The sequence below is a fragment of the Manacus vitellinus genome, unplaced genomic scaffold (genome assembly GCF_001715985.3).
Source record: "Manacus vitellinus isolate BGI_N305 unplaced genomic scaffold, ASM171598v3 scaffold_7_pilon, whole genome shotgun sequence".
NCBI classification, from domain to species: Eukaryota; Metazoa; Chordata; class Aves; order Passeriformes; family Pipridae; genus Manacus; species Manacus vitellinus.
Genome location: NW_021940813.1, coordinates 12,795,683 through 12,822,593, shown reverse-complemented (window position 1 = coordinate 12,822,593; position 26,911 = coordinate 12,795,683). Strand labels below are relative to the sequence as shown.

Genomic DNA, 26,911 nt, shown 5'->3' with positions numbered 1-26,911 from the left:
AAGTGCCCCCTCCCCAAGCCTGTGCAGGTACAACACAGCTGACCTTAAAGACTAGCAGCAGCACAACTCAGGTCACAGCTTCCAGCAACCAACCCCAGGGTGGCTATTTCCATTGAGAAACTTCTTTTTTTCACCCGTGGTCAACAGACATACACTCTCATTCACACACTCCTCCACAGTTCTTCACATTCTCCACTCGTGCTTTATAGGTAGCACTTTGAGGACCCTCCTGTAATTTCAGGAAGCGCTGTAATTTCATCCCTGGCATTAGCATTGCCAGGAGCCAAGAACTCAAGGTCTCTGAGTGCTGGCTTGAGGCTTGTGTGTATGCAGATAGGTTCAGCAGCACATCTCCTGCTCCAAGGAGCTACATTTTCTTTGTATGTGTGGGCAACAGCCCTGTTCTGCAGTGTCCATTTCCATGCAGTTTTTGCAGATGCTTCATGTCTCACACGTGTCCTTCCAGCCAGCCAAGTGGGAAAGCCAGCTGAAGATCTGGTCCTGTATGTCTGTGCTGACTTGCCATACTGCTGCACTAATTTGAAATCAAATTAGTGTTGATAATATGGTATTTATCATTGTTAAAGGAAATGCGTCAGATCCACAACTTTGACTGGGTCTGTAACTCCCACTGGCCTCAGCTGGACTTTGGTACTTCTGTGACTCTGGGTGTTTGACCCACAAAAGTAGCTACATTTTGCCCTGTGCTACAAGCAATTATATTGGTTAAATTCCACAAGTCAGACCTGGATTTGACATTTAAGTGATACATTTGTCTAATGCCAGGCCTCAGTGGGATAGGAATAAATCTGTCCTGCATGTGCCAGTACAGAGACATTGGCATCTCCAGAGATGTGAGCACATTATAAGCATGTAGCTATGAAATCATCACTTACTTTGCTTAAAAAGTCCAAGTACATTCATCCTAATCCACTATATTAACCATATTTAAATACAATAATGATAAAGAAGTCACAGTGTAGAGAAGTCAATGTAAAGGAATCACAGCTGCCCATGGGCCAAAACATCAGCTAATCAGCCCATAGGAAAAGTTTTGTTTCTCATTTAAAAGCATGAAATGCATGATAAGGTTTTGATTAGTTTGACTATTCTGACTTTTTGACTGCTTATCTGGATAATTTTAAGGAAAGCATCACCATCACTGCAGGCTTTGAACTGGTTAGATTTGCAGGCCTCATTATTCAACTGAAAGAAGATATCCTGATATTAAGGGACAGCATAGAAAAGAGTTAGAAGACAGAAAAGAGAAACAGACTTACCTATTTCTAAGCCATCATCAAAGCTATTGCTGTTGTAGGATCATTAAAAGGTAAAGGGGAGGCGATGCCATGTTATGGATCAGAACCAGTTACAGATAAGAATTTGGACATTAAGAGAGCATAAAGCTCTTTTAGTATCAGATGGAGAATGAGGCATCTCTTGCACACACAGTGATGAAAGGCCAGAATCTTTGCTGTGTTTGGAAAACAACCAGTGTGGTTTAGACATTTCTTCCATCTGTGGACCACAAAATAATAACAAATAGTGAGAGCAACCCTCTAAATCCTGTATTAGTTGGCAAAATTAAGTCATGCTGAATGCAGATGTCTTGGTTTTATCAGAAAGTCCACCTTTTTCCTTTAAAGAAAAAGGAACCCATATTGGACTTTTTTTGGAAGCTAACCAGGTTCAGTATTCCCCTGAGGAGAAGCAAACGAGCTGCTTGGAGGGCTGTTGTTCTATCGATTTCAAGGCATCTGGCAATGTTCTGCTTTGGTAATTGCAAATACGTCAAGGCCAGAATACTTCAAAGTGCCTTGAGCCATTTCTGAGGAAACTCCTTGTTCATGAGGCAACTTAAAAATTAAAGAGAATAAGACAAGATGAAGCTGCACATGAATGCTCTGTCTGGCAGAAGGCTAATCAGAGATTTTTACAAGACACTGCAACAATGAATAGCTAATTGATATTGTGCCAGCCTTCATGATTTAATGATACTATTACAAGAGAAATTTGTGAATGCTGTAATTGCCTAGCTCACCCTTTTTGGCATAAGCTTTTTGACATCTGCAAAAGTATATCTGCTTCAGAGATTGTTGGTAATGTTTGATATCTGATTCCAGTTGATTGTATCATCTAGACATCAATGAACTAAAGATGTTAAATGTACAAGAATGTTTATTCATAGCATAGCAGTCTGTTGTGTATTCCATTCTTCTTATGCATTGGAAAGGTGGTGAAGGAAGCAATACTAAACAACAAAAACCCCTTTTTGTGTTTCTTCTAAATTAGGAAGAGATCAACAGGAAGCTGGGAAATTTTTAAAAGTTACAGATCTGACTTTTCCAAACTGAGTATCTAAGTTTAATGCATGTATTACAGTATTGAAATAAGAAACTTGATTTTGAGAAATGTTCAAATTACTACTGTAAGACCTGTGAAAACTGTCGCTACTGAAAGCTACTGAAAAACCAGGTCACCTATATCTAAGACCAGTCAAGATTTCCATATTTTTACCTTCTGGCTGCTGTTTTTATTGCTACCAATCAGGTGGCTATGAACTCTTCCGAAGATCTTGCATATTTTATGATAAAGCTAGAGAAAATAAGTCACAACAGATGAAGATTAGCTTTTAAGTACAACTACGTTTACAAGGAGGAAGATGTCAAAGTACCACAAATTCCAAACAAGGCTAAATGAATTCAAGTCCAAAGAAAGTAATGCCAACCTAAATGGGTCTGGAGGGATGTTTTGGACTATTCCATTACAAGATTGTTTTGTTGTGGAGAAGGAGTAGAGAACTAGAAATGGCATAGGCTCTTTAGTGTCTACTCCTGTTACAGGAAATGCCCTGATTTGTCTCTTGAAAGGTTCACTTAGCCCAAAGGCCAGAAGGGAATCCTTCAGGGAAGAGCATAAGAACAGGGCATGGTTTATGCTGTTTATTGTCCCATAATTTATCCTTACAGTTTCAAATAGAAAATAGTTACAGAGTTCCTGAGCCAGAGAGCAAATACAGAATAGTAGCCACCAAGTAACTTGTCTGTGTTGACTTTGAGATTGATTTAGTCCAATTTTTTTAGTAAATTTACATCTTTACCATCAACAGCATCCTGTGACAATGACTTTAAAAATCTGTATGAAAATGTAGGTTTTGTTTGTTTCAAACTGATACCTCATCATTTCATCGTATCCCTTCTGGTTCTCAGACTACAAGAAATAGTAAGCATTTGATTCCTCATTCCCCTTTTCCATGCTCCTCATGGTTTTGCAGACATGATTGTACTTTCTTATTCATTTCAGTCATTCATTTTTAAAGCTGAAAAGCTTTAGCACACTTAGTCTCTTCCTAGACAAAAGAACCATGCAACCGAACTCATTTACAAGTATCACTCATTCAAACATTTTTGCCAATGAAGAAAAAAACCCAAAAAACCCAGCCCAAACAAAAAATAATCTGAGGAGAGTACGAGGAAGTTATGGACTTGTTAAAATGAGGAAAATACTTTTTACACATGTTCCCATGACAACCCTGCCTGTAGCACTGCTGAGGCCAGTCACTGAGTGTGAAGATGCTGTGTCATTCCAACTGCATTTCAGCTCTCTCTTTAAATTTCTCTGCATTTTTTCTTTCTCTGGTTTTCCCAATTCCAGCCAGCCAGACTATGAAATTTTAGTATTCCAATTCAGAATGTTATGGGACATACTTTCTCAATTCCCATGTGGCACAGTTATTACAATAAAACAAAGGAGATGGAGCAAGGAATTCAGTGTTTGGAAATTTACACTCAAAATTGCACAGATTTCAGTGTCAGTTTATTCATAATTATAATCTGATCAGAAATCTAAGGAACAAGAAGCAGGAGGTTATTTTCCAGACAGGCTTTTCCTCTCCCTGAGGCCTCCGCCAGAGCAAATGTGAACAGAAAATAATGCATCGGGTAGTTTTATTTCATCTCCTTGCCATTTCACAAATATTCCTTATAGTCTGCTTTAGGATGCTTTGCACAGCAAAGGGAAGAAGGCACAACAGAATGAACTAACTTTTACACAGTTTTGTGCTGAAGCCACATGAAGTCTCAGTAAAAAACAAGTGACTTAAGGGCCAGGCACGAGTTGGGCTGTGCACTTCCTATGTGCAAATTGTGCCTGTATCTCTTTTATTTAGAAATAAAACCTACCTGACATTATTTGTCAGACTGCACTTGTATAGCACTGTTTGTGCAATGAGCTTAATACCTACTACCCTGTATCATGGAATGTTTATTTTGTACCTTTCTCTGCTGGAATGCCACATGTGGTATGACTTCTGTCACAAAATGTGTCTTATTTTTGTCTTTACCTTGTCAAAATATTGGAGCAGTACACTGACTGTTAAAGGATTGTCAGTACTTTAACTGATTGCATTTGTGATGTTCCAAAAGAAAAGAAAACACCCACAGGCAGATAAAATAAAAACTTGAGAATGAAATATCTAGAAATATAAATGTTGGGAGCAGGCAGGTGAGCAGGGTTGTGTTTGGCAGCAGAAATATCACCATCAGAAATATTCCCATTATTTTCCCTTCAGCATCATTTGACCATATAGGAAAGCTGCTGTATAGGTACAAATACTCATTTCTAATTAAGTAGTCAACTGTGCTCTGAAAACACTGGAAAGCTGCTAGTCTTTTGTTACTATTTCTTCTCCTTTTACCAGGCCTTTAGTTTTTCCGATATGTAAATCAATACCATTTTCCTTAGCTCCTGTGAGTTAAGGAAACAGCAGGCTGTCCATTTCACAGGCAGAGAGAGGGAGACAGAGAGGTTTCAACCAGAGCCCCAGAAGGAGTCAGGAGTGTACTCACATGAATGTGGGATTGAACACTAGTTCACACTTATTCTACGTTACCTTTTCCGTGCGTGAATTATTGTTTTCAAATGAGAAATCAGGATGTACTGTCCATCTTATTTCTGTGCTCACACAGGATGAAAGCATACTGTATGTATGTTCTTTTCACTGGACATATATGAATCTTGAAGATGCTGAAGCTACATGCTGATGCTCTTGCTTTATAGCTAAGGTCATCCTGTGAGGGAAATTTCCCCCACCTAGTGCTATAGAATCCTGAAGTCAGAATTGATCCTTTATGCTTTTTGTTAGCTGCAACTTTTAGGCAGCAGGAGTCAAAAATAATGCTCTGGAGAATAGCACTATGCAGCAACTGATAGCAGTCGCCTCCTGCCCTTGCCAAGGCTGTGCCAGCACTGCCAGCACCAGCTCTGTGCTGTTAGGGGCTGTGACTCAGTCACCTGTATTTCCTACGAGGTAATAGGAATACCTTGCCTGCCTGCTCAAACACAGCTGAGGGGGAAGGAATCAACTCAGCCATGCCTAAATTGTTAACAAACATGTTGAGGATAAATGCTCCTGATGAGGCTTTAGCATTACCAAGGCATTTTTAATTACCTGCAGAAAAATGAGTTGTTTATTCTTGTGTTTATGTCCTGTTCACTAACTATGAAATCCCAGAATCTGCTGTAATGATATCACTATAGGTAAGGCAGGCTAGGTACATGGTTTAATACAAATGATGCTTCTTGAACTAGTCTTCCCTGTATGTTGAAGATGCTGAACAACAGTGGCATCTCAGAGCTTTGGGGGATGGAAAACAGTAAAGGGGCTAAAGTGGCATTTTTGTCCTGTTATTGGCCAATTCATTTCCTCCTCCAGATCCCAGCTCTGGAACAATAAATGGGGCAGACCCATAAATTGCCAGGCTGGCAAGTTTGTCAATTGCTGATTTGCTTCTTTGTCACTGTACAGATGATATTCTAAGGTTTTAATTCATTAAAAGGGTGAATCATGAATCTTGACTTAGGTACCTGCAAGTTATGCTAAGGTCTTCCTAAAAGTGGGGGACAGTGTTCAGGGGTGCTTCATCTCACCCCGAGTTAATTGCTGAAGGAAGATGAGCTGAATTGCTCAGCAGCAGCGCTGCTTTCTCTCTCTACAGGGGAAGCTCTGTTGATTAGTTCAGACTTGGACATCTGACTATTTTGTTGTAGTGCACAGAAACCAAAGAGTTCACACTGAAGACATGCAGAGCACTGAGAAATCAAATCATGTGCATATGCAACCAAGAATTTTTCTGCAAGGTAGTTTCATGAGCACAATGGCACTTCTGCAAGTGAGGTTGATGGGATAGCTCAGTAAATAAAAACGTTCACATTTGTCAGTGACTGCAGAATAAATCCCTATTCAAGCAATTACACACCAGTTTAGTTTCAAAGCAATCTTAGCCCATTAAAGAAAAATGCATATTTAAAGTATTCTGGCTTTGTATTTAACGGATTGATTATCACCGTTGGTGTTTGCCAAGCACACCCACACAAAGAAGTTCACTTTGAAAACTGCCTAAGTGCAGATTTGCCCATCAGACCAGAAAACCCTTGGGTATATAATAATAATTTCTTGCTTAATTATGTACTTACTCAGGTCGTTTAGAGATATTCTGGTCTTCTGAGTGAATGAGAACTTTTGAAAAGCAGCAGTTCTCTCCCTCTCCCAGCATGGAGGTGCTGAAATGCTAAGGCTGTTGTTCTATGCCAGTGTGCCTCAGCTGTCTGATGACAGGCACCACATGGGAACAGGCACTAGGTGACCTCTGGACCCCTTGGCAAGGCAGTGGTAGCACCAGTTTTCTCAGGAGCACTACTGTGACAGCAGAAGCTGAAAATTCACCAGTCACCTCTCTCTTAGTGATAGAAACCTACCTAGGAAGTTTGTCCTGCCATGCTCAAGCAGGGACCTGAGGCTTTGGCACATCAACTGATCCCTGTAGATATGTAGAACCAGACAGGTGTTTTCTTGGAGGCATCTGGCAGAGCAGCACATGGGGGCATAGGGAAGCACTGCACCAATAGGACAGGCAGGCGGTAACCAGGTCTTGCTTGTCTCAACTGTAGCCCGCACTGCTATCTCTGAGGCCAAAATTGAGGTCCTGCTGTTTCTCCTGGAGAGTTTTTTCCCTGAGTGGCTTGAGCATGTACCTGTGCTCAGAGGTCAGGGCAGGGGGTCCCTCTTGTCCTCTTCTCCTTGTGCACTGACTAGGACCATCACAGGCCATGGACATTGCAAACTCTTGTCACATCATCAGCATTAGTCTCCCCCTACCTCAACCTTTCCCAGAGATCCTCCAACATCCTATGATAAGGACTTTTCCCAGCTTGGAAGAACTATTTTTCCACTGGCCTGGGTAGAAACTAACCAGCTGGAAATATTAACTGGGAACAGCCCTCTTTTGATTTCTCCTCTCTGCTCTCCTGTAAGGCTTATGGGCAGCTCATCTGGAGGCTTCCCATGGTTTTGGTCCTGCATGTGGGAACTAGGGCAAAGCAAGAGGTGGTGTGTATCTAGGAAGAGAGTAGGACAAGATGGAGAATTAGGCCTTTTGAGACTGACTACAGCTTTTTTTCTTGAGAGTAGACCATATAATGCAAGTCTTTCAAACTGAGGCTTGTGGTTAATCTGTCACAGAAGTGTTGCTAATGATTGATAATGACTGAGAGGAAACATTCATAGAATTATTCAGCATTCTTAGTCTGATAACCAATGTAGGGGGACATAATAACCCCCACAAAGAAACATGTGCTAGAGATTTCCAGTGTGGTCAACAAACCTGTTTTCTTTATCTCCTTTTTTTGTTTTATGTCCTATTTCAAAAGAAGTCAGTCCTCCTTCACTCCTTGCTTTCGAAAACAGGACATTGCAACAAACAACCAGAGTTTCTGCCAAAAGAGGATTTGGGAGGTGTAGGGATTCAGCAAGACCCAGCACTTGTGGCCATCACTGTCCTTTCAAGTGTTACAAAAAATGACAAAAAGCCAATTGGCTGTTGTCACCCTGACACAATGGTCACAACAGCAGAGAAGTAACGATATAATCAAAACCACACAGCAATCAATGTATTTGACGAATCACCCATCAGCATCATTATTTATATATATATTTATAGCTTAAAATTTAAAAAATTGCAAGAAAATATTTTATATTATTAAATAATTTACTTTTATAATGTAATTGGATACATACCTTGTACTGTTTCAGCTCCAGGCAGAACACAGTTTGAGTTACCAAATCAATACAAGGCATTCTTGGGACAATTTAAGCATGTCTGTACAAGGAGGTTGAACGCATTTCACTGCAGTTTTGTCTAATCTGAATAAGTAAAATCAGCACAGACTTCACAGGGGTCCAAATCACTCTGTTGTGGGGAATAAACCCATTGGTAGGAAATGCTGGAAATCTCTGCTTGTTTTGGCTCTTATGCTAATCTATTCAGACAAAAATGATGTGCTTTTACCAGAAATGTTTTGTGTATGTTTTTAATTTTAATTTTTATTTTTTTTTTTTACATTTCACCTTTATAGTTTAACAGCACCCGTTCGCCCTCCCCAATTGAGTGTTGCCACATGACCCCCTGGAGTAGAAAGGTACTGGAAAAACAAGCAATCCTCAATTAACAGCCCTGTCTCACTCTTCTCCCTTCTAGATCCTAACCCTTCCTCTTGCTTGCTTTTCACTTGCTAACTTTACTGCGCTAAAAGGAGCCATTTCTATTTTTCTCATGTCAGTAAGACACAATAATAACATTTTTCTTCCCCTCTTTCATTCTTCACTTTGGATGGGTTTCAGAAGCTCATGGCCATAAGGCCGCCTTCTCCTATCATCTCCTTTAAAAGGCCTGAACTGGGATTGACTCGATAGCATTAGTGATTGCATTTAATTCTCTCGCAATGTTTTGCAACTGCCCCCGCTCTGTTTCCTAAATGGTAAGAAATTGTCCGGACAATGCCAGACCGACAGCAGGTATTTATTCTCTGGCCATTTGGTGATGCCACTGTTTGGAGAGGAGGAGCTCTGGCAGCCGGGGTCACTTCGCCCGCTTTGTCCAGCACCTTATTGTCATCCGAGGGAGGAATCGGCAACAAATGCAGTCTCTGTGTGTGTGTGTGTGTGTGTGTGTGTGTGTGTGTGTGTCTGCGTCCGTGTGTGTGTGTCCACGTGTCTGTGCGTGTGTGCAAGGGTGGGTTTTTTTGCATGCATGCATCAAACTTTGGGCGGGGAGGTGGGGGGGAGTTACCTAGGAAACAAAGTCTTTTGTGCTTGAAGTTTATATGAGCTATTCACGTCTGCCGGGAATCGGCACAAAAGCTGCAGGCAGAAAGAAGGCTGCAATGTTTGACTGAAATCCTACGTGGGAAAAAGGGGGTTTTCTGCGGGCGGGAGAAGAGGAAGTGTGCGTTGTCTTGGGTCTGGGGGTGCTGCGGGAGGTGACACTGACGAGGTAAGTGCGTGCCCTCCAACAGTTTAAATAGTAGCTGCTGAGTTAAGATCTTTAATGCTTTTGGGGCCAGGGCGTTAAATGCTGTTTGGCAAGCCTGAGACGGTTAATTCCCCCGGGATTTGTGAGGAGCTTGGGCGGAGGAATGGCAGAAGTACAATGGCAGACGGGGCATGATCCTGTGGTGTCCCACACCCACCTGTTAAACGCCTTGCCAAGGAGATGCAGAGCAACAATTTTATCTTTGTCGTGTTTGCTACCGAAACTAAAACTGGCAAATGAAGTGTAAACTGCGGGTATGAGGGGGAAGACTGGTAGTTAAGCAGCTGGGAATTCAGGACTGAAGAGAAAGGCATACTGAAAGGGATTGTACTTCATTTTTAAAAAACGAGAGGCAGACAGGTGTCCTGAGCTGGCCAAACAGTTTTCACAGCTTTTAGAAGAATGTATTCATGCAAAAAGGGAGGAAAATTAGGCATAAAAAAGTAAAGGTAAGTGTTTTTCCTCTCTGTCTCTTCTAAACAAAACAGAAACTTTTTTTTTGCAAACAATGAGACACCCAAATCCGAGTTGGTATCCAGCACCACATGAAAATGCCCTAAATTTATTTCTCTTTTACTAGATTAAATTATAGTGGCTTTGCAAGATGGAGTGCTGTTGGGAAATTTGTTATTTCCTTCAAAAGAAAACAAACCATCTATGTTTCTTCTATGCAGTTTACTTTTCTCTCTTTATCATCTAGTTCTTCTTGTAGTATGCTGTAAAACTATGCACGGTTTCTAAACAACCCTTTGAATTTCTTTTGGTGGTGGCTACTCTTCTTTCGGTCGCTGTCCCCCAGCCCCAGCACTGTTAACACCTGCCACTTCGCACTGCATAGCTGTTGGGTGGTGTACCACGATCTGCTCATGGTCTGAGTTTGTACAAATGGTTTTCTGAAGTATGAGCGCGAGGGGGTGTCTTCTTTAAAACTTTGGGTCTTCTAATGCTTGAATGAATGGTTATCTGGGGCCAATAGGTGCTAGTAATCACTGGACACAGGAGTTCAAAAGGTTGCGGATGCAAATGAGGGCCCACGTGTGTCTAACGCTGATGGTGACTGAGGGCAGGCTTGCAACAGCTACCTGGGAATGCAGTATGTGCCCCTTCTGACAGAGGAGATGGCCTCTAAATGTCACTGCAAATGTGCTGACTTCCAGTACGTTTAGGTTTTTTTCTCCTATTAGCAGGATAAGTTTCCATTGGAGAATAGCTGGTGCTGTGTGACTTAGCTAGAACAATTCCTTCCTGCATCCCTGTAATTGATTTCTGATCTGTGTGTCTGCTTTGTTTCAAAATTAACCTCGTGTGCCTGAGTGGGAGACACTGATTTTGAATGTATTCATTTGCAGTCCCATCCACCAGAGGACGAAGACACAGATGTCATGTTAGGGCAGAGGCCGAAAAATCCAATACATAATATCCCTTCTACACTGGATAAACAAACCAATTGGAGTAAAGCACTACCTCTCCCAACTCCAGAGGAGAAAATGAAACAAGATGCCCAAGTGATTTCTTCTTGCATTATCCCCATCAATGTCACTGGTACAAATCTCTTCTATTTCTTTTTGTATTTATTGCATGGTTCAAGGGAGGTCAAGTACTTATTTTGTTTAATTTATTTGAAGTCACGGGATTGTGCAGTCTGGGGGCAAAGACCCTAGCTTGAGGATTTAGTTTCTAGAAGACAGTGGGCTAATTTCATCCCTTATGCGTGACTGCTGGAGTCGCTGAAGCCGCATCTAGGATTAATTTGGCTCATATTTTCAGAGCCATGTTATATAGTGTAACATAACCCTGGGTTCTCTGCATAAACAATGTACTTTTGTTGTGTATATAACCTACAGTCTGTATTTACAAAGACCTCAAATAACTTTTTGAATGTAGCTGACTGAAATAATGCAGAACACCACCAAAATTAATCATATGATTATCATGTGTAGCAGGAGAAGAGAAACTAGAGAATGTAGGCTACTATTTGCAGTGCTTTAAATATGCGAGGCATGAATGTGTAGCATGCAAACCATCGCTCTGAGATCTCTTTACATGCAGCTATGCTGAAGGTATAGTAATGGCATTTTCTTTTATTTCTATAACATTTGGATACAATTGACTAGATTTACTTGAAGGAGAACTTGTTTATAGAAGCATCAGGTATACCACTTATTAAATGTGATAGATGACTTATTTCCAGAATCAAAAATCAGAATGTTTTCTCTTTCTCTTTTTCTCTTTCTCTCATTCCAGAGGGCTATGGTAAACATAAAGTTGATCTGAGTTTTCCTCAATAATATTTCCAAGTATCAAGTTTTGATTAACGTAAGAGCATAAAGTGGACTGACTTCCACAGTTATAGACTTCAATATAAACAACTAGAAAAAAAGCAGGGACCTTCAAGCTAGCCTTCATTCCCCAGAGAAAATATTTGTATTTAATTCTATTTTCCCAGTAACTGGGAGGTTGGGCTAAGGTCACAGCCCTCACATCCCATTGTTCTTTCCCGTGTCTATCAGCAGTGCACCAACCTCCCTGCAAGACAGGCTGTAGGATTCACCATGGTGCTGGGGAGGGCTGTATGCCCATAGTCCAACTTCAGCCCCCAGCCAAGGGGCTCTGGGCTTTTGGACTTGCAGCACATCTGTCTTACAGCACCATGGTGACCAGTCCCTGTCTGCTCTACTGTCAGCTGCATGAATCCTCCCGGTGACAGCAACACAGCCTTGGTTCTCCTCTGCCCCAACAGTGGAGCTGACACTGCAGTGCCACCAGCTCTGCTTGCCTGGGGAGGTGGCAGCCAGGAGTGGGTGTCCCTGTCACTGGGATGGTGCTTCTGGCCAGTCAGGGCCCGAGTGGAGGACAGGCAGCTGGCCGGCAGAACTGCCTGCATAGACGTTGCTGGCCGGAGGTTGGGACCCGGCTGGTCAAGGTTGCAGGTTGGGCACTGCTACTGCAAGTCCCCATGGAAAGTCATAGATAATGTGGCATATTTCCATGAGGTAAAGCTGGTGTTAAAATGATGCTCTTTCTAGATTCAATATAGGACCCTAAAGGGTGTAGGTTTTCTAAGAAGGCTAATGTCACCTTATGCAGTCAGAGGAGAGTTAGGTCTGGGACCAATGTTAACTTTTCCAGTAATAGCCATTTTTGCCTAGACTCCACCTGCCATACATTGGAACCAAATTTCCACTGATCAGTTTTACAGATCAAGAATGGTATGTAATCTTCTGGATGTTTATGTGTATCATTCTCATTAGCACTAATGGGAATAATTTGTATGCGTCACGGGGAGGATATACCCTCTTCCACTTTCCTCTCGGAGATGACCCCCGTGCATCTGGCACACAGAGCATGTTCGGCTAATTCACAGTTGCTGGAAAACCAGCAATGATGCTGATTGATTTTTTGTTTCAAAGAGTTTGCTTTCAGTTCTCTGTTTTTGTTTTTTAAGCTTCTCCCAACCCTGAGAAATGTTCACTTTTTTGAAAATGATTGTTGTTGGAGTTTATAGCACCTTTGTTCCATATTAAAGAAAGTTCTTCCTCTGCTTATTCCAGGGGCATTGGTGGTTACAGGACATCTGTCTGAAGCCTCTATTTCACTGTAGTAGATTTCAAGAAGAACTTTTACAAGAAAGTTACTTTTTAATGTTTTACATTGTTACGTAATGTAATATGTATGTGTATGTCTGTGTATAATTATGTTTTTTATAATTATACGCTATTAAAATAGAGCTTCTTATCAGGATTTTTATTTTCCTTTTGTTTGGTTTAGTTTGTTTGTTTTTCTTAAGATTACAAACCACTGTACCAGCAATCCTTATGTTAGTGTCTTTATGGACCTGGCACATTTTTTCCAACCTGTCCCACGTCAACTTTAGAGAGCGTGAGTGAGTGTATGCTTGTGCAAAAAGCCAGCGCAGATGGGCACTGGTCTTCTGGTTGGCCTCCTTTACACTCCATTTTGACAACACAGTGTAAAAAACAAAGTGAAAGATACTTTCCTGTGCTAATGCCATGGAAACATAAAGAAAATAGGGGATTCTCACCTATTCTATGCACATTAGTTTATCTGGTCGTAAACAAATGTGCTCGTGAACTTGGGCTTCTGAATCTAAACTGAGGATCTTGATTGCATGACCTGATTCCCTGAGTGGACTCCCACTATGTGCTGAGCACATGTGAAAATCAGCACACTTACTGATGTAAAGAAATAGCAGCTCCCCGTTAATGTCACTCTTGGCCTTGTGTCATTGTTACAGAGAATGCTCTCTAAACTTGCACGGTGACTTGGCCCCATTTTAGCTGTCTCCTTCCTTTTTGAAATGTTAGCCCCCTTGGCATATTGGTCTCCTAAGAAGCGCCCAATTACTGCAATATGGCATTATAACCTTAAAATGTCTTCTTATGCTTAGTTGCTTAAAGTAAGTCAGGCCATAGCTGAATAGATAATGCTTTGCAGACAAGTTACTGTCATTATCCCTATGACAGATGGATAAATAGCTATAAGAAAGATGCCCTGTTACCAAGAGCTCTCAACTCTATTTGCCTTCCTGATTTTCTTTTCTTTTCCTTTTCTTTTCTTTTCATGCCTTCTGTTATTTTTGGCAGACCAGGCTGCTGAGGGGGAGCTGGAATTAGATGTAAAACTGTGATATACTGTGATATAATTTACATAAGAGCTACATAAGGGCTCCCTTATGTTTATTCACAGGCTTAATCCAAGCTCACATACCTCCACTGTGTTCCAGCCATGAAAATTTGTTTACTATTTCTAAAGGCTAATGAGACCTATTTATGGGTTGCAGGAGTTGGTTTTGACAGAGAGGCTAGTATACGCTGCTCTCTTGTTCATTCACAATCTGTACTACAGCGGAGACGAAAGTTGAGGAGGAGGAAAACCATCTCTGGCATCCCCAGAAGAGTGCAACAAGAAATAGGTGTAGTATAAATACAAATCTTCCGTAGATAGCTTTCTAACAAACTTAAATTGCAGGGATATGAGCTGGTAGCTAGCCTTCCAAAGAAATGAAACCTTTAAATTGTAAATGCTTCTGGAGTTTGGGAATGACATGTTTTGTTTTTTTGATTTACTACAGTAAGCAAAGCTATATTACTCCATATGGCCTTGAAGGACCGGGGGCCTTACTGAGTAATATAGATGTACGTGTTCAGCTCTTATTGTGTAAATGTTAATCAGTTCTTTTTTTTTTCATTTTATTTCTGTTATGAATCCATAGTTATGTGCATAAAAAGTAACTAGATTAAGTGAAAGTTTTTTCTTGCGTGAGGGGAGCTTAAGGTAAAGAACTGACAGATGTTGCTCAGCAAAGTGGTGATGAGCTGTCACAACAGCTGGATAACTCTGATGAGCGGTTGGATATCTGCCTTAGAAACAGCTGCTGGTACCCTACGGGAGCTTTGCTAAACCTTTATTTTATTTATCAGACTCCTTGATTCCTTCTTTTTATTCTTTATTACCAAGAATATTTGCCTGAAATCTATCTACTTACCTCACTTTTTGTAACAGGTAAATTAGGAGCAACTCTGTTGAGGGTGAATTCTGTGTAAAATTGTTATTAACCCAAAATGAATCTAACAGGATTGTTATTTCTTAATGTTCATGTACACCTGAAGATGGCTCTGGTATCTTGGTCCGTTGCCATGAAACTTCATTGGAAGGAAAAGGAATGTATTTATCATAGGGAATAAGGAACTAGAGAACCTATGAAAGAAAGATCCTGTTGCCTTGCAAATATTCTTGGTAGTAAAGAAGTAGATAATGAAGTTCTGAACAGACAGGTAGTCAAAATAGAATTATTTTTAGAAGCTCATGGAGTGTTTTGTCCAGCAGCCACTCCTGAAAACTGTCTTTAACTAGTTGAAATAGAGTGACAAAAACTGAAAACCTAGTATTTATCTTAATATTTACCACAGTAAGCTCAGCTCCACAAGAGATCACATTGCAGAAATAGGAGAACAGAGATCACATTGCAGGACTAGGAGAATTTCCCTACCTCACTGGCATGAGGTCTGCCTTATATACATTTATAGCCAACTTAAATTTTGTCCAACGCTCAGCAAGATTAAAAAAATAAAGAATACAGCAGATAATGCTTCTTGGGTTGCTCTGCGGGTTGTCTCATGGCAGGAAATGTGCAACTCTCTCCCACTCACCCAGCTTTCCGTGTGTCCTAGATTCAGACGAGTCACCAGTGGCGAGAGAGCGCAATGTGATTGTGCACACAAACCCAGACTTCTCTGGCTCCAGCAACAGGAGGTCGGGGACCCGGGACTCGGAGTGCCAGACGGAAGAAATCCTAATAGCTGCTCCCTCACGGCGACGGATCCGTGCCCAGAGGGGGCAGAGCGTTGTTGCCTCCCTCTCCCACTCTGCTGGCAACATCTTGGTGCTGGCAGACAACGGGGATGCCGTCTTCGCTGCCGCTGTAAGCAATCGCATCCGCTCACGGAGCCTTCCTCGCGAGGGAGCCCGGGCCAGTGAGGGCCATCAGGATGCCACTACCAAGAGTGGAGGCTATGAAGCAGAGCACTTCCTAGCTGGTCAGGAGAGGATCCCAAAAAAAGGAAAGGAGGTCTTGATCAAGCAGGGTTCACAGGAATGCCAGCCCATTGGTTTAACTTGTCCTCAGCACCTGCACAGCCCCGAACACAGCATCGGCGAGAGGGGGAGATCACGGCTGTCGAGGATGGTCGATTCAGGCAGCTGTGAGATTTCATCCAACTCAGACACTTTCGGGAGCCCAATTCACTCCATCTCCACAGCAGGAGTCCTGCTCAGCAGCCACATGGACCAGAAAGATGACCACCAGTCCTCCAGTGGCAACTGGAGTGGGAGCAGCTCAACATGTCCCTCCCAGACATCTGAAACCATTCCTCCTGCTGCCTCTCCTCCGCTAACAGGCTCTTCACACTGTGACTCTGAGCTGTCGCTCAACACTGCTCCCAATGCCAACGAGGACTCCAGTGTCTTCACAGAGCAGTTTGGTGACCATGCAGACAAGGTCAGGGGCCACAGGGCGAGCTCCTTCACCTCCACTGTGGCAGATTTACTGGATGACCCCAACAACAGCAACACGAGTGACAGTGAGTGGAACTACCTGCACCATCACCACGACGCCTCCTGTCGCCAGGACTTCAGTCCTGAGCGTCCAAAGGCAGACAGCCTGGGATGCCCCAGCTTCACCAGCATGGCCACCTATGACAGCTTCCTCGAAAAGACCCCCTCTGACAAGGCAGACACTAGCTCACACTTTTCTGTGGATACTGAAGGATACTATACCTCCATGCACTTTGACTGCGGTCTCAAGGGTAATAAAAGCTATATTTGCAACTATGCAGCCCCAGGCTCCGAGAGTGGCCAGACCGGGAGTGTGACTTCCAGCCTGGCTGACTGCACCTGGCAGGAGTGCATGAGCCACAGGAGGCAGGGACGGCAGAGCTTCTCACTGAAGAAACCAAAGGCAAAGCCAGCCCCACCAAAACGCAGCTCGTCTTTGAGGAAATCAGAGGGCAGCACCGACCTTCCTGACAAGAAAGAACCAAAGATCGGTGGCGGACAGCATGTCTCTCACACTGCCAGGGAGATGAAGCTGCCCCTTGAATTTTCAAACACACCCTCCCGAGTGGAAGGTCCCAACCTGCCAGCCAAGCAGGAGCTTCCCTGGGCAAACCAGGGTGATGGCGGGTTAAAAGACACTGCGTTTGACACCACCGATATCCCCTCCTTTAAAGATGAAGGTGCTGAACAACCTCACTATGCAGACCTCTGGCTTCTGAATGACTTGAAATCCAGCGATCCTTACAGGTCCTTGTCCAATTCAAGCACCGCTACGGGTACTACAGTCATAGAGTGCATCAAGTCACCAGAGAGCTCTGAATCCCAGACATCTCAGTCTGGGTCACGAGCTACTACCCCATCCCTCCCCTCTGTTGATAATGAGTTTAAGCTGGCCTCTCCCGAGAAGCTGGCAGGGTTAGCCTCACCTTCCAGTGGGTACTCCAGCCAGTCGGAGACGCCCACCTCTTCTTTTCCAACAGCTTTCTTTTCGGGACCCTTGTCTCCAGGGGGGAGCAAGAGGAAGCCAAAAGTACCAGAGAGGAAGTCATCACTGCAGCAGCCACTCTCAAAAGACAGCACTGCCTCGGTGAGCAAAGACCTTGAACTTCCAATTATACCTCCTACTCACCTTGACCTAAGTGCTCTTCACAACGTCTTGAGTAAGCCCTTCGCTCACAGGCACCAGCTGCATACCTTCAGCCACAGCAAGCAGAGCGCAGTCGGGGAAGCCCTGCAGCCCAGCCCTCCCTCCGCCCTCGCCATCACACCCTCCGTTCTCAAGTCTGTCCACCTCCGGGCAGTCAACAAGCCTGAAGGAGTGAAACATAAAGGCAGTACCCCAGACCTGCTGTGCATACAGGAGACTGCCTTGACACCGACCGATGTTTCTCCAGGCAAAATGAGGCCGCTCTTAGCTAAGAAACCAGTAGCACGCCAGTACTCTACAGATGAGGCCGTAATGCTGTACATTGACACTTCCCCGGCAGAAGCAGGCCCTGGAAAGCCGCCTTTAGAGAAAAGCTCCTCTTTTGGCGGGCAGAATAGCTCTGAGCAAGAAGCTGTAACTTCAGCAAGCATGAGTCTGGTTGAAATTGAACCTGAAAAGGACCAAACGCACCTGATTGCTGAATGCTTACCAGAAAGGTCTCTGAATCAGACATGTGCCATCTCCGTGGATGGGTTTCAGAAGGGCTCAGCTGTCCCCACAGGTGACGATGAAGCAAAGAAACCCATTCAGGGACCAGAAATAGTGTGCGACCTTCAGCAAGTGCAGGCTCAAGAGCTCTCCACAGGCAGTGAGGGGAGGCTGGAAGCTGGGCCTGTGGGTGAAAGCCCAGCTCATGCTGAGGGACCAACCATCAGCTATCAGTTTAAGCACCAACCCGATGTAAGCCACCATGTGCCTGGGAATATCGGCTATGAAGCAGAGATGGCAGCAGTTAATTCACTTGGTGAAGTGGGTTGCAAGCAGGAAAATGGTATCGCATCAGGTATCCCAACCAAAAGTGCCTCTGATGACAGCAGGGCAGATGAGACAGTGGGCAGCACAGACGAGCCTTCACTGAAAGGTCAGTTGTGAACTCCTTCTGTATCATGCAACTTTGGATGTGACTAGTAGTGGAGTCAGAGCAGGCTGAAGTTGCACATCAGCTTATCTCTGTGGGTTTAAGCACAGAGCCCTCCAAATCTTTTAGCTGGCCAGCCAACCCAAAGATATTTACACCTTTTCAATGTATTCAGACCTTTTTGATATTTATTGCCTTCCTTGTGCTGCATTTCAGCTGAAAAGAGAAAAGGAAGGAGCATTGGCCCTGGGTACAGAGGAGCCTTAGTATCACAGCTGTGCAGTAAATGGGAGATCCCATGTTCAGTGCCTCGCAGTGCCCCTTTTATGGGCTCCAATATGCAACAATCACCATGTTTAGATTAGAGTGTAAGGTCTGTATGGTGGTATCAGCCACTGTGCTGTGAATAGAGCTGGTGCCTTGCACTGGCAGTGCTGTTGCAAAGTGCAGTGGGGTCTGACTCATAGCATGGCTTCTTTCCTTGTTTAAGAGTCTTCTCCAAGCAATGAGTCCATCATGTCTCCACTGAGCGAGGAGTCACAGGCTGATGCTGAGGATGTCTTTGTGTCTCCAAACAAACCCCGCACTACCGAGGATCTGTTTGCAGTCATTCACAGGTGACCTAACCTTGCAGCAACAGAAATGGTAACATGCATCCCTGCACAGTTGCCCACTAACAATAGTTACAGGTTATTCCATGCTTAAGTTTTGTCCTGAAACTGCCTTCTTTAGTTAACTCATTTTAGTTTTCTAAAAGGCAGCTTTTAAAAGATGCTTTATTATGGTGTGCAGTGTAGTCTGGGTATCTTAATGGCATATTTTACAGTATATACTTCACAGATGACAACATCAGGTCATTCTATCTAACAAACATACATGTCTTCAAAGAAAAGAACCAACAGTGGTTCCTGCCTTCTGTCCACCAGTTCACCAGCTCTATTCTGGTGTGTGAGTTGTTGAAGCAAGAATGATGAGAAGGCATCTCTTCAATTTTAGAGTATTTTGTAGTCAGCTGAAATTTGTGACCACAACTGAAATTAAAGGTTTCTGATATTGCACAGGTTACGCTGAGTCTTATTATTACCTAAGACTCTGTAGGCATTGTTGTCTTTACACAGAGCTGGTTGTGCATACATTGTTTTGGAAGAGCTGGGTAATGTTGAGAGGGACTCTGTGGCTCAGTGTCTCATCCATTACACAAGAGCTACCACAGCTTAAAGTGCCATCAGTCACTGCCAGCCTTGGGTATTTGACAGAAGGATTATGAGAACTCTAGCTAATATGAAAGAGCACTCAATCTGTAAAACTCCAGACCAGCCCTAAGTTTTATACTACAAAGATAACATATGAAAGAGTTTTCCTTTGTGTTTTTACAGATCGAAAAGGAAAGTTCTTGGGAGAAAGGATTCTGGAGACCTTTCTGTAAGAAACAGATTGAGAGCTTCATCTGGGACCAGCAGCCAGCCTCTCGCTAGCAGCACGCTGCCCACCAGCAACATGCCATCAGCCGGCAGCATGGGCACTCCCGTTAGCAGTCAGAGGTCACCTGGGCTCATTTACAGGAATGCCAAAAAGTCCAACACATCTAATGAGGAGTTTAAACTACTGCTCCTTAAAAAGGGCAGTCGATCTGATTCCAGCTACAGGATGTCTGCCACAGAAATTCTGAAAAGTCCTATTTTGCCCAAGTCTCCCGGAGAGCTGATGGCAGATGCCCTTCAAAGCATGGAAGAGTCTCCTCCTGTGACAAGCCCCGACACATTGTCCCCGCTCTCCCCCTGCTCCCCCAGAGTTAACACGGAAGGATTCTCCTCCAAGAACTTTCCCATGTCGGCGTCGTCGAGAGTGGGGCGGTCGCGGGCGCCTCCAGCAGCGAGCAGCAGCCGGTACAGTGTGCGCTGCAGGCTGTACAACACACCCATGCAGGCCATCTCAGAAGGGGAAACGGAGAACTCAGATGGCAGCCCCCACGACGATCGGTCTTCTCAGAGCTCAACATAGGCTGTGTGGGTGCCAGGCTGCCAACACCACCTGGGCTCTGTAAGGATGTCAACATAAGAGGCCAATGCTGTAGCAATTCAAAAAAAAGAAAAAAGAAGAAAAAGAAGAAAAAGAAGAAAAACAAAAAAAAAATTGCAGGGCAGTATCAATGCTCAGATGTGTTTGCGTTCGAAAGACGCTGGGGAAATGAGGACTACAGCTGTAGCTATTTATTACATTACATTTTCTAAAAGGAGGAAGATACACTATGTCTGTTCTGTTTTCTTTTGACTTCCTTTGGTTTATCACACTCTCATTTCCATTGTCACTGTAGATTTCAAGGCTATACACTTTCCATAGAGTTAAAGGTGACCTTGGGTATTTTTTTTATCCCAGAAGCTGCCCATCAGATACAAATCCCTCACTGTAGTGCTTCCCTAGGGAGAAAAAAAAAAAAAGAAAATGCTCTTGAGAATTGGTATTTTTCTACACTAAAATGAGCTGAAACAAAATTTAGAAGAAACTAACAAAACATATGTAAATATCATATTTTTGATAAAAATTTGTAAATAGAATTATCAAAAAGTGGACGTGGCAAACAATTTACTGCGTAACAACTTTGTTTATAGAAGACAAAAGAATTCAAATGTAATAACTGTATTCTGTGAATACCATTTTCATATCAAACATAAAAAATCCACATGGCCACCGATAACCACTTTCAGTGTGACAGGCCTGAAGGATGACATTGAGCAGTGGAAAGGGGGAATTCTCCACCTTAGCTAAGGAAACAGAAAGGCTGACTGTGAGGGGATTAAATTAACCATTTGTCTTTCTAAGGCAGCTCCAAAGAAGCTAACTGGAAAGTGCAGCTGGGAAGGTTACTTTGAGGATTGGTGGGGAAGATGAGTGGGTTTCTGACAGAACAAAGCTGTGTCTGATGCAAAGTCCCAAAGGGTCCCATCCCACAGCCTCCCCTGGGCCTTTATTCTTGCAGGGATCGCTTCGGAGAGGATAGATGTGAGAGAAAACAGTACTGAACTTTCATATTCCTATTAGGCTATTGGGATACATAACACAGTCATAACCTGGTAACTATAATCTTTAAACACGATTAGTTTCTGATTCATAAAGGAAACAAATAAATTGTAAGCATGCAAGAAGCGCTTTTGATTTATCAGTAAATATCCGCAATGAGTTTTCAGTGAAGCTTTCTCTTTGTGCTGATGAGATTCATGCTACCTAAATATTTACGAAAATGACACTGTGAAAACGTAGCTGGGAAATAGGTATGTGTATGCATTATTTATATTCATTGCTGAGCTGGGAAGAGGGAAGCTCTGGTTCACTGTGCCAGCCACATACAGTAAGGATCTTGTCTGGGTTTACCAGAAGCACAGAACAGGGTGGGGGACTGGGGTGGGGTGGGAAAGGAGATAAATCAAACAGTAGCTGCTTTGATACAAATGAAGGCAGGGAGATAAAAGCTGAATTACTTGAAGTTACTTGAATATTCTCATCTTAAAACCACAAGAACCCGTGAGTTGCTTTATACTTTTAATTTTAAATAAAATAAAACCAATAGGCCTGATCCTTCTTTGGGCCACTGCAATTTCCATTGATGTAGCCCCGTCCATGCTACTTGGAGGACAAGGCTCTCTTTATCCAAAACTGATGCAGTTGGTGTTGGTTGCCATAGGATATGGTTTGGAATAGAGGAAAGGCTAGTGCAGAAAAAATAGTACAAGGAGGAATGAGGTGTTTAGTAGGACAGGTCAAATAGGATGGCAGAAAGAGCATACTTTGGTACTAAAGAAATCACCTAAAAGCTGGCTTTAAGCATAAGTAAATAATAGGGAAGCAGGATGTGTGAATTCGGTTTTTACTGAGTTTTCTTGTAATCATGTAATGCATAAAGCTGAGAGTTTTTAAAAGCAGACAGAGCATGTTTTATAGAGGAAGGTTCTACCTAAAACTGTTACAATTTTAAATAGTGAAAGCAAATCAGAACAGTTTAACAAAACTCAAATTATTCCCCAGAAGGTTCATATTTGATTTTGTCTAGTGCTTACCACAAGACGTATTATTCAGGGTTTCCCACTGTCCTCCTGTGTAGCCTGGTTGCATTTGTGTGGTGAGATAGTCACTATGCATGTGGTACGTGTGTTGGGATGAGGGGTGGTCCATCAGTTGAAGGGCTGCAAAATCATCTAAAATAGTTTTTCAGAAGGTAATGGGAGCGAGGTTTTGGAAACAAAAGGCTAATCACATTAGTAGCTTAGTTAAGAAGATAAGTCTGAATACAAGTGAAGTGAATGAATGAGAATGTTTTAAGAGGAAATGTTCAGCATTTAACAAACCACTTTCTGGAGAATATGAGTAAAGGAAGTTTGGATACTGGGCAGAAAATCCTTAGTTTGTCATCTTCAGTCATTCTCCATTAAAATTTTACCAGGAGCACTTTTATAATATGTTTAATAGCCCTGAGTTAAACAGTCATTCAAAACTGTAAAGAGAATACAGATAAATTGACTTTGATGATATCACTTTTTTTATCAATCAATAATTTAATAGAGATCAAAAATAGATATATATACACCTTTTTTTTTACCAGAATGGTGAGGCAATATTTCACATACAAAACGGACACAGAAAAATCCCATTAAAATATAGTCTTCTTTTGCTTAATTTCCTAGTTTATATTTAGCAGACTGAAACCCAAATAGAGAGATTCTAAATCTGCTAAGAAGAAAAGTCATAACAAATGTGGGAGTCAGAGGAAGACGAATGGCGGGGTTCCCTGTAGCGTTGCAGGAATGCCACTAAGGCACAGAGGACAAGCCATAGAGCAAAGGGAACATCACTCACCTCTTGAGACAGGGTACAGTAGAGCATGAGGTAACTGCTGAACCGTCATTTCAACCTACTGTTCTGTTGCTTGCACTGATGTTATGAAAATGATTTCTTAAGTTATACAGCTGTGTTCTGAAAAAAAACATTTTCCCCTTTTCTCCTTTGTTCCTTTTTTTTTTCATTTTGTTATTGTTGTTGTGGCAGCATAGAGGGCATGGGATAGTTGTAGCAAATAAAGCATACGTTTGCTTTTGCCAAAGGTCAGTGATTGAGTGCATTTGCTGCAATGGTGGCAGATAGAGAAATACTGTAGGTTATGACTTAAAGAATTAAAAAAAAAATTAAGAAGGTTACAGTGTAACTATTTTGGTACTAGCACCAGTTCATGCTGGCAGAAAAGACAATGGTTTATGGACTTGCATCCATTTTGTATTTTTGTAATATTTGTAAATATGAACTTTTTAAATTGTTGCAAATATGGTTTCTTTTGTAAAATGTTTTCAAAGTTTACATTAAATCCAAGCCTTTGTATATTTTAGAGCTGTGCAACACTTTAAGTCTTGTATTTATTTTTAGTAAAAACGGTGACAGTTTCATTGTGAACCCCTCTCAAAAAATGTGTTGGAAAAGTTTGATTACCTAGAAAGTGTGTATAGAAACTGCAAATAAACGTGACTGCAATTAAATCACACCTTCTCTTTACTTGCTTGTAATGAGATGTGAAGTCTAATCTACGGACTACAAGTATGCTATTTCCAAAGGTCACTCTCGGGGCTTTACACATTTCAAACCCATTTAATCATGCTTTCTCTTCAACCTAATTTTTTTCATAAACTGTAAAAGGGAAAATCTGTGTCCAAACTGTCATTGACTTTAAGTGCCCACCAGTACATTTTTACCAGAATATAAAGACTGCTGAATTCGCCCCATGTCTTTTACAGGTAAAAAAAAGCTAAGAGAAAGAAAGCTGGGATGAAAAATGGTGGTAAGACCACTGCTTTATCTTCACCTGGAAAAGAAAACAAAGTGTAACACTTCAGACTCAAGGCATAGGAAATCCAGTGACTGGGTCCTATCAGGAAGGATAGGAAGCCTTGGGCAAAAGGCAGGCCATAGATTATGAACATAAACTTTGAAATGCTAACACTACCTTATTTTAAAATAGTTTGGTAATGAGGAGGTTGAGAAGTCAGGACATGGAAACCAAGTGTTTAAAACAACAGCCCCTGCAAAGAGGCTGAGTCTCTTTGAAAATGAATGGAACACTGTACTTGGTATTTAAAAAACACATATGAAAAAAAAAAAAAGCTGAAATGCACAAGTCTGGTGTCCTAGAGAGTGTGGAAAAAAGAAGGGCTTTGGGGAATGCTGCCGGGCTAACTGCAATGATATTTTGCAATGGCATGAGGATTGCCTCGATGATGTAGTAGCCTTAGAGATGTCTCCAAGTAGGAATCAGTTTGCATAACATTCACTTTAACCAAGTGATCAAGTAGTTAATGGTTATGTGGATCATTCCCTGTTGTCTTGTGTGCCTTTCCCAATCCAGAAATACAGGTAAGCAAGATCTGTAGGGAAAGCTTAGGCCATAGAGGCAGGCACAAGCTGGTTTTCCTCTGCCCACTGTACACCTGTAGTTTTCTATGCCCAGTGGAAGAGAAGATTAAACATTAGACTACATAAAATATAGCCAGTGCTTTTTATATATACACAAGGTGTCATGTCCCAAGAGGGTGATCCTGGGTTACCTGCTCTGGGAGAGCCGCAAAATGTCGGGATTGTAGAGGGTAGTCCTGAACTGCCTACTCTGAGGTATGTTTGGGATACCCTTGAGCTAAATTATGGTGAAATAATGCCAAATGATCAATTAGAAAGTTTTATTTATGGCAGCAATAATTAAACCTTATGATATGTTCAATTGTTTGTGGCAACAATGATTTAAACGTTTCTGAACAGCATGTGGCAACAGCGATTTCTGAACAGCCCGTGGACTGAACTTTTCAGGAGAGGAATAACGGAATATACTAGGTTTCCAAGGAATCTCCCATACCTGTGGAGCAATTTATAACCTGTGGGCAATTAAACAATTTATTCAGGGTTGGGTCTTGTATTTCTACTTTGCTTACATCCTTATCAACAAGGTCAATTTCCATTAACAGTACTTGTCTCCGTGACCAAGCTGCATCATGGGGAGCAACATATGGTTCAGATTTGAGTTATTTTTTTCTTTATTGTAGGGAATCGGGATGCACCATTTTGGATTCTACTGTATTCTGTTGTCTGTTTCAAAACAGTCAGTCTCTAATGGTGGGTACCACCAATCAATCATAGAATAGTCTAAGTAAAACCTGTTATATGTCTGGTTACAATTTCCTTGATTTTTTCAAGGAAATCTCTTTCATTAGGTTACAACAAATTTGTGCCCACAAATTATCCCATTCTTAGACCACCCTGGCAGTAAAATGACTACTGTTGTCATATTGGACAGACTCGGGTTTAGACAAGTAACTGAACTATCACTTCAGCACTTTTACCGTACATTCTCCAACAGGCCGTGCTACTGCTTCAGCCTGAATGAGACCTGAAACTACTTCCACTCGGGCCAGCACATACTGTTTTCCTTCTGATTTCTTGAAACACCTATAGAATCTATTTGCCATATCTCCCATAGAGCCTTGTTATCTCTCAGATTCAGTGGGAGGTCTTGTAGGGGGTGGTGATCAAGACATATACTGTACAGCTTACAAGTCACTAGCCACCCTCAACTCAAGCTTCTCAGAAGAGATCTTTTAACTCAACTCCTGAGTGCCTGCATTTAACATGTAACCACTGTAGTGAAGGTACCCATTTTTCTTCCTCCTCTGCTGCTGTTATCATCACCTCCAAGAGAGTTAAGGAATCCATCTGGTTATTTGCAGAACCACAGAATGGGTCAGGCTGGAAGGGACCACAGTGGGTCATTCGGTCCAACCTCCCTGCTCAGGCATGGTCATCCTAGAGCAAATGGCATCAGGATTGCATCCAGATGGTTCTTGAAAATCTCCAGTGAAGGTGACTCCACAACTTCTCTGGGCAATCTGTTCAGTGCATGGTCACCCACATGCTGAAATTCTTCCCTGTATTCAGGTGGAACTTCCTGTTCATCAGTTTTTGCCCATGGCCTCGTGTCCTTGTGGTTGGCACCACCGGGAAGAGCCTGGCTCCATGTTCTTGGCACCCCCTCTTTAGATATTTATACCCATTATTAAATAGGTGAGCTGGATTGCTTCCCTTCTGGTGGGCTGCACCAAGGCGGGCTTATGCTTTCCGGTGTCCAAAATCTCTTCCCATTTATCCTTTTACCACGCTCGCACTCGAATAACTCCCCCCTGGTCCTGTTCCCAAAAGGGAAGCCATTCAGCACACTCTTTAATCGCCGCGTAAGGGCCTGTGCGGGTGTAAAACGGGCCTTATTCTCCGCCTCTTCACCGCCTCCATCCCGCTGTTCGCTCTCCCGCCGGGCCAAGGCGGCCGCGCCTGCGCGTGGTCGGCCGGGAGCTGCGGTCTGTCTGTCGGTCTGTCTGTCCGTCC

General features: G+C 42.6%; 1 protein-coding gene across 2 annotated transcripts in view; it reads left to right on the top strand.

The window, feature by feature from the left end:
- Window positions 1-24,027, top strand: part of NHS (NHS actin remodeling regulator) — a 48,896-nt gene extending 24,869 nt beyond the window's left edge. Inside the window, exons 4-9 of one of the 2 annotated variants that reach the window (XM_025896222.2) lie at window positions 8,413-8,475; window positions 10,718-10,910; window positions 14,170-14,301; window positions 15,560-18,511; window positions 18,999-19,125; window positions 19,885-24,027. In XM_025896222.2, the coding sequence (XP_025752007.1) occupies window positions 8,413-8,475; window positions 10,718-10,910; window positions 14,170-14,301; window positions 15,560-18,511; window positions 18,999-19,125; window positions 19,885-20,509 (4,092 nt within the window). In that variant the 3' untranslated portion in view covers window positions 20,510-24,027. The remainder of the gene's footprint in view (window positions 1-8,412; window positions 8,476-10,717; window positions 10,911-14,169; window positions 14,302-15,559; window positions 18,512-18,998; window positions 19,126-19,884) is intronic. The other variant, XM_025896223.2, reaches the window with a different exon arrangement.
- Window positions 24,028-26,911: the final 2,884 nt, after the last annotated feature.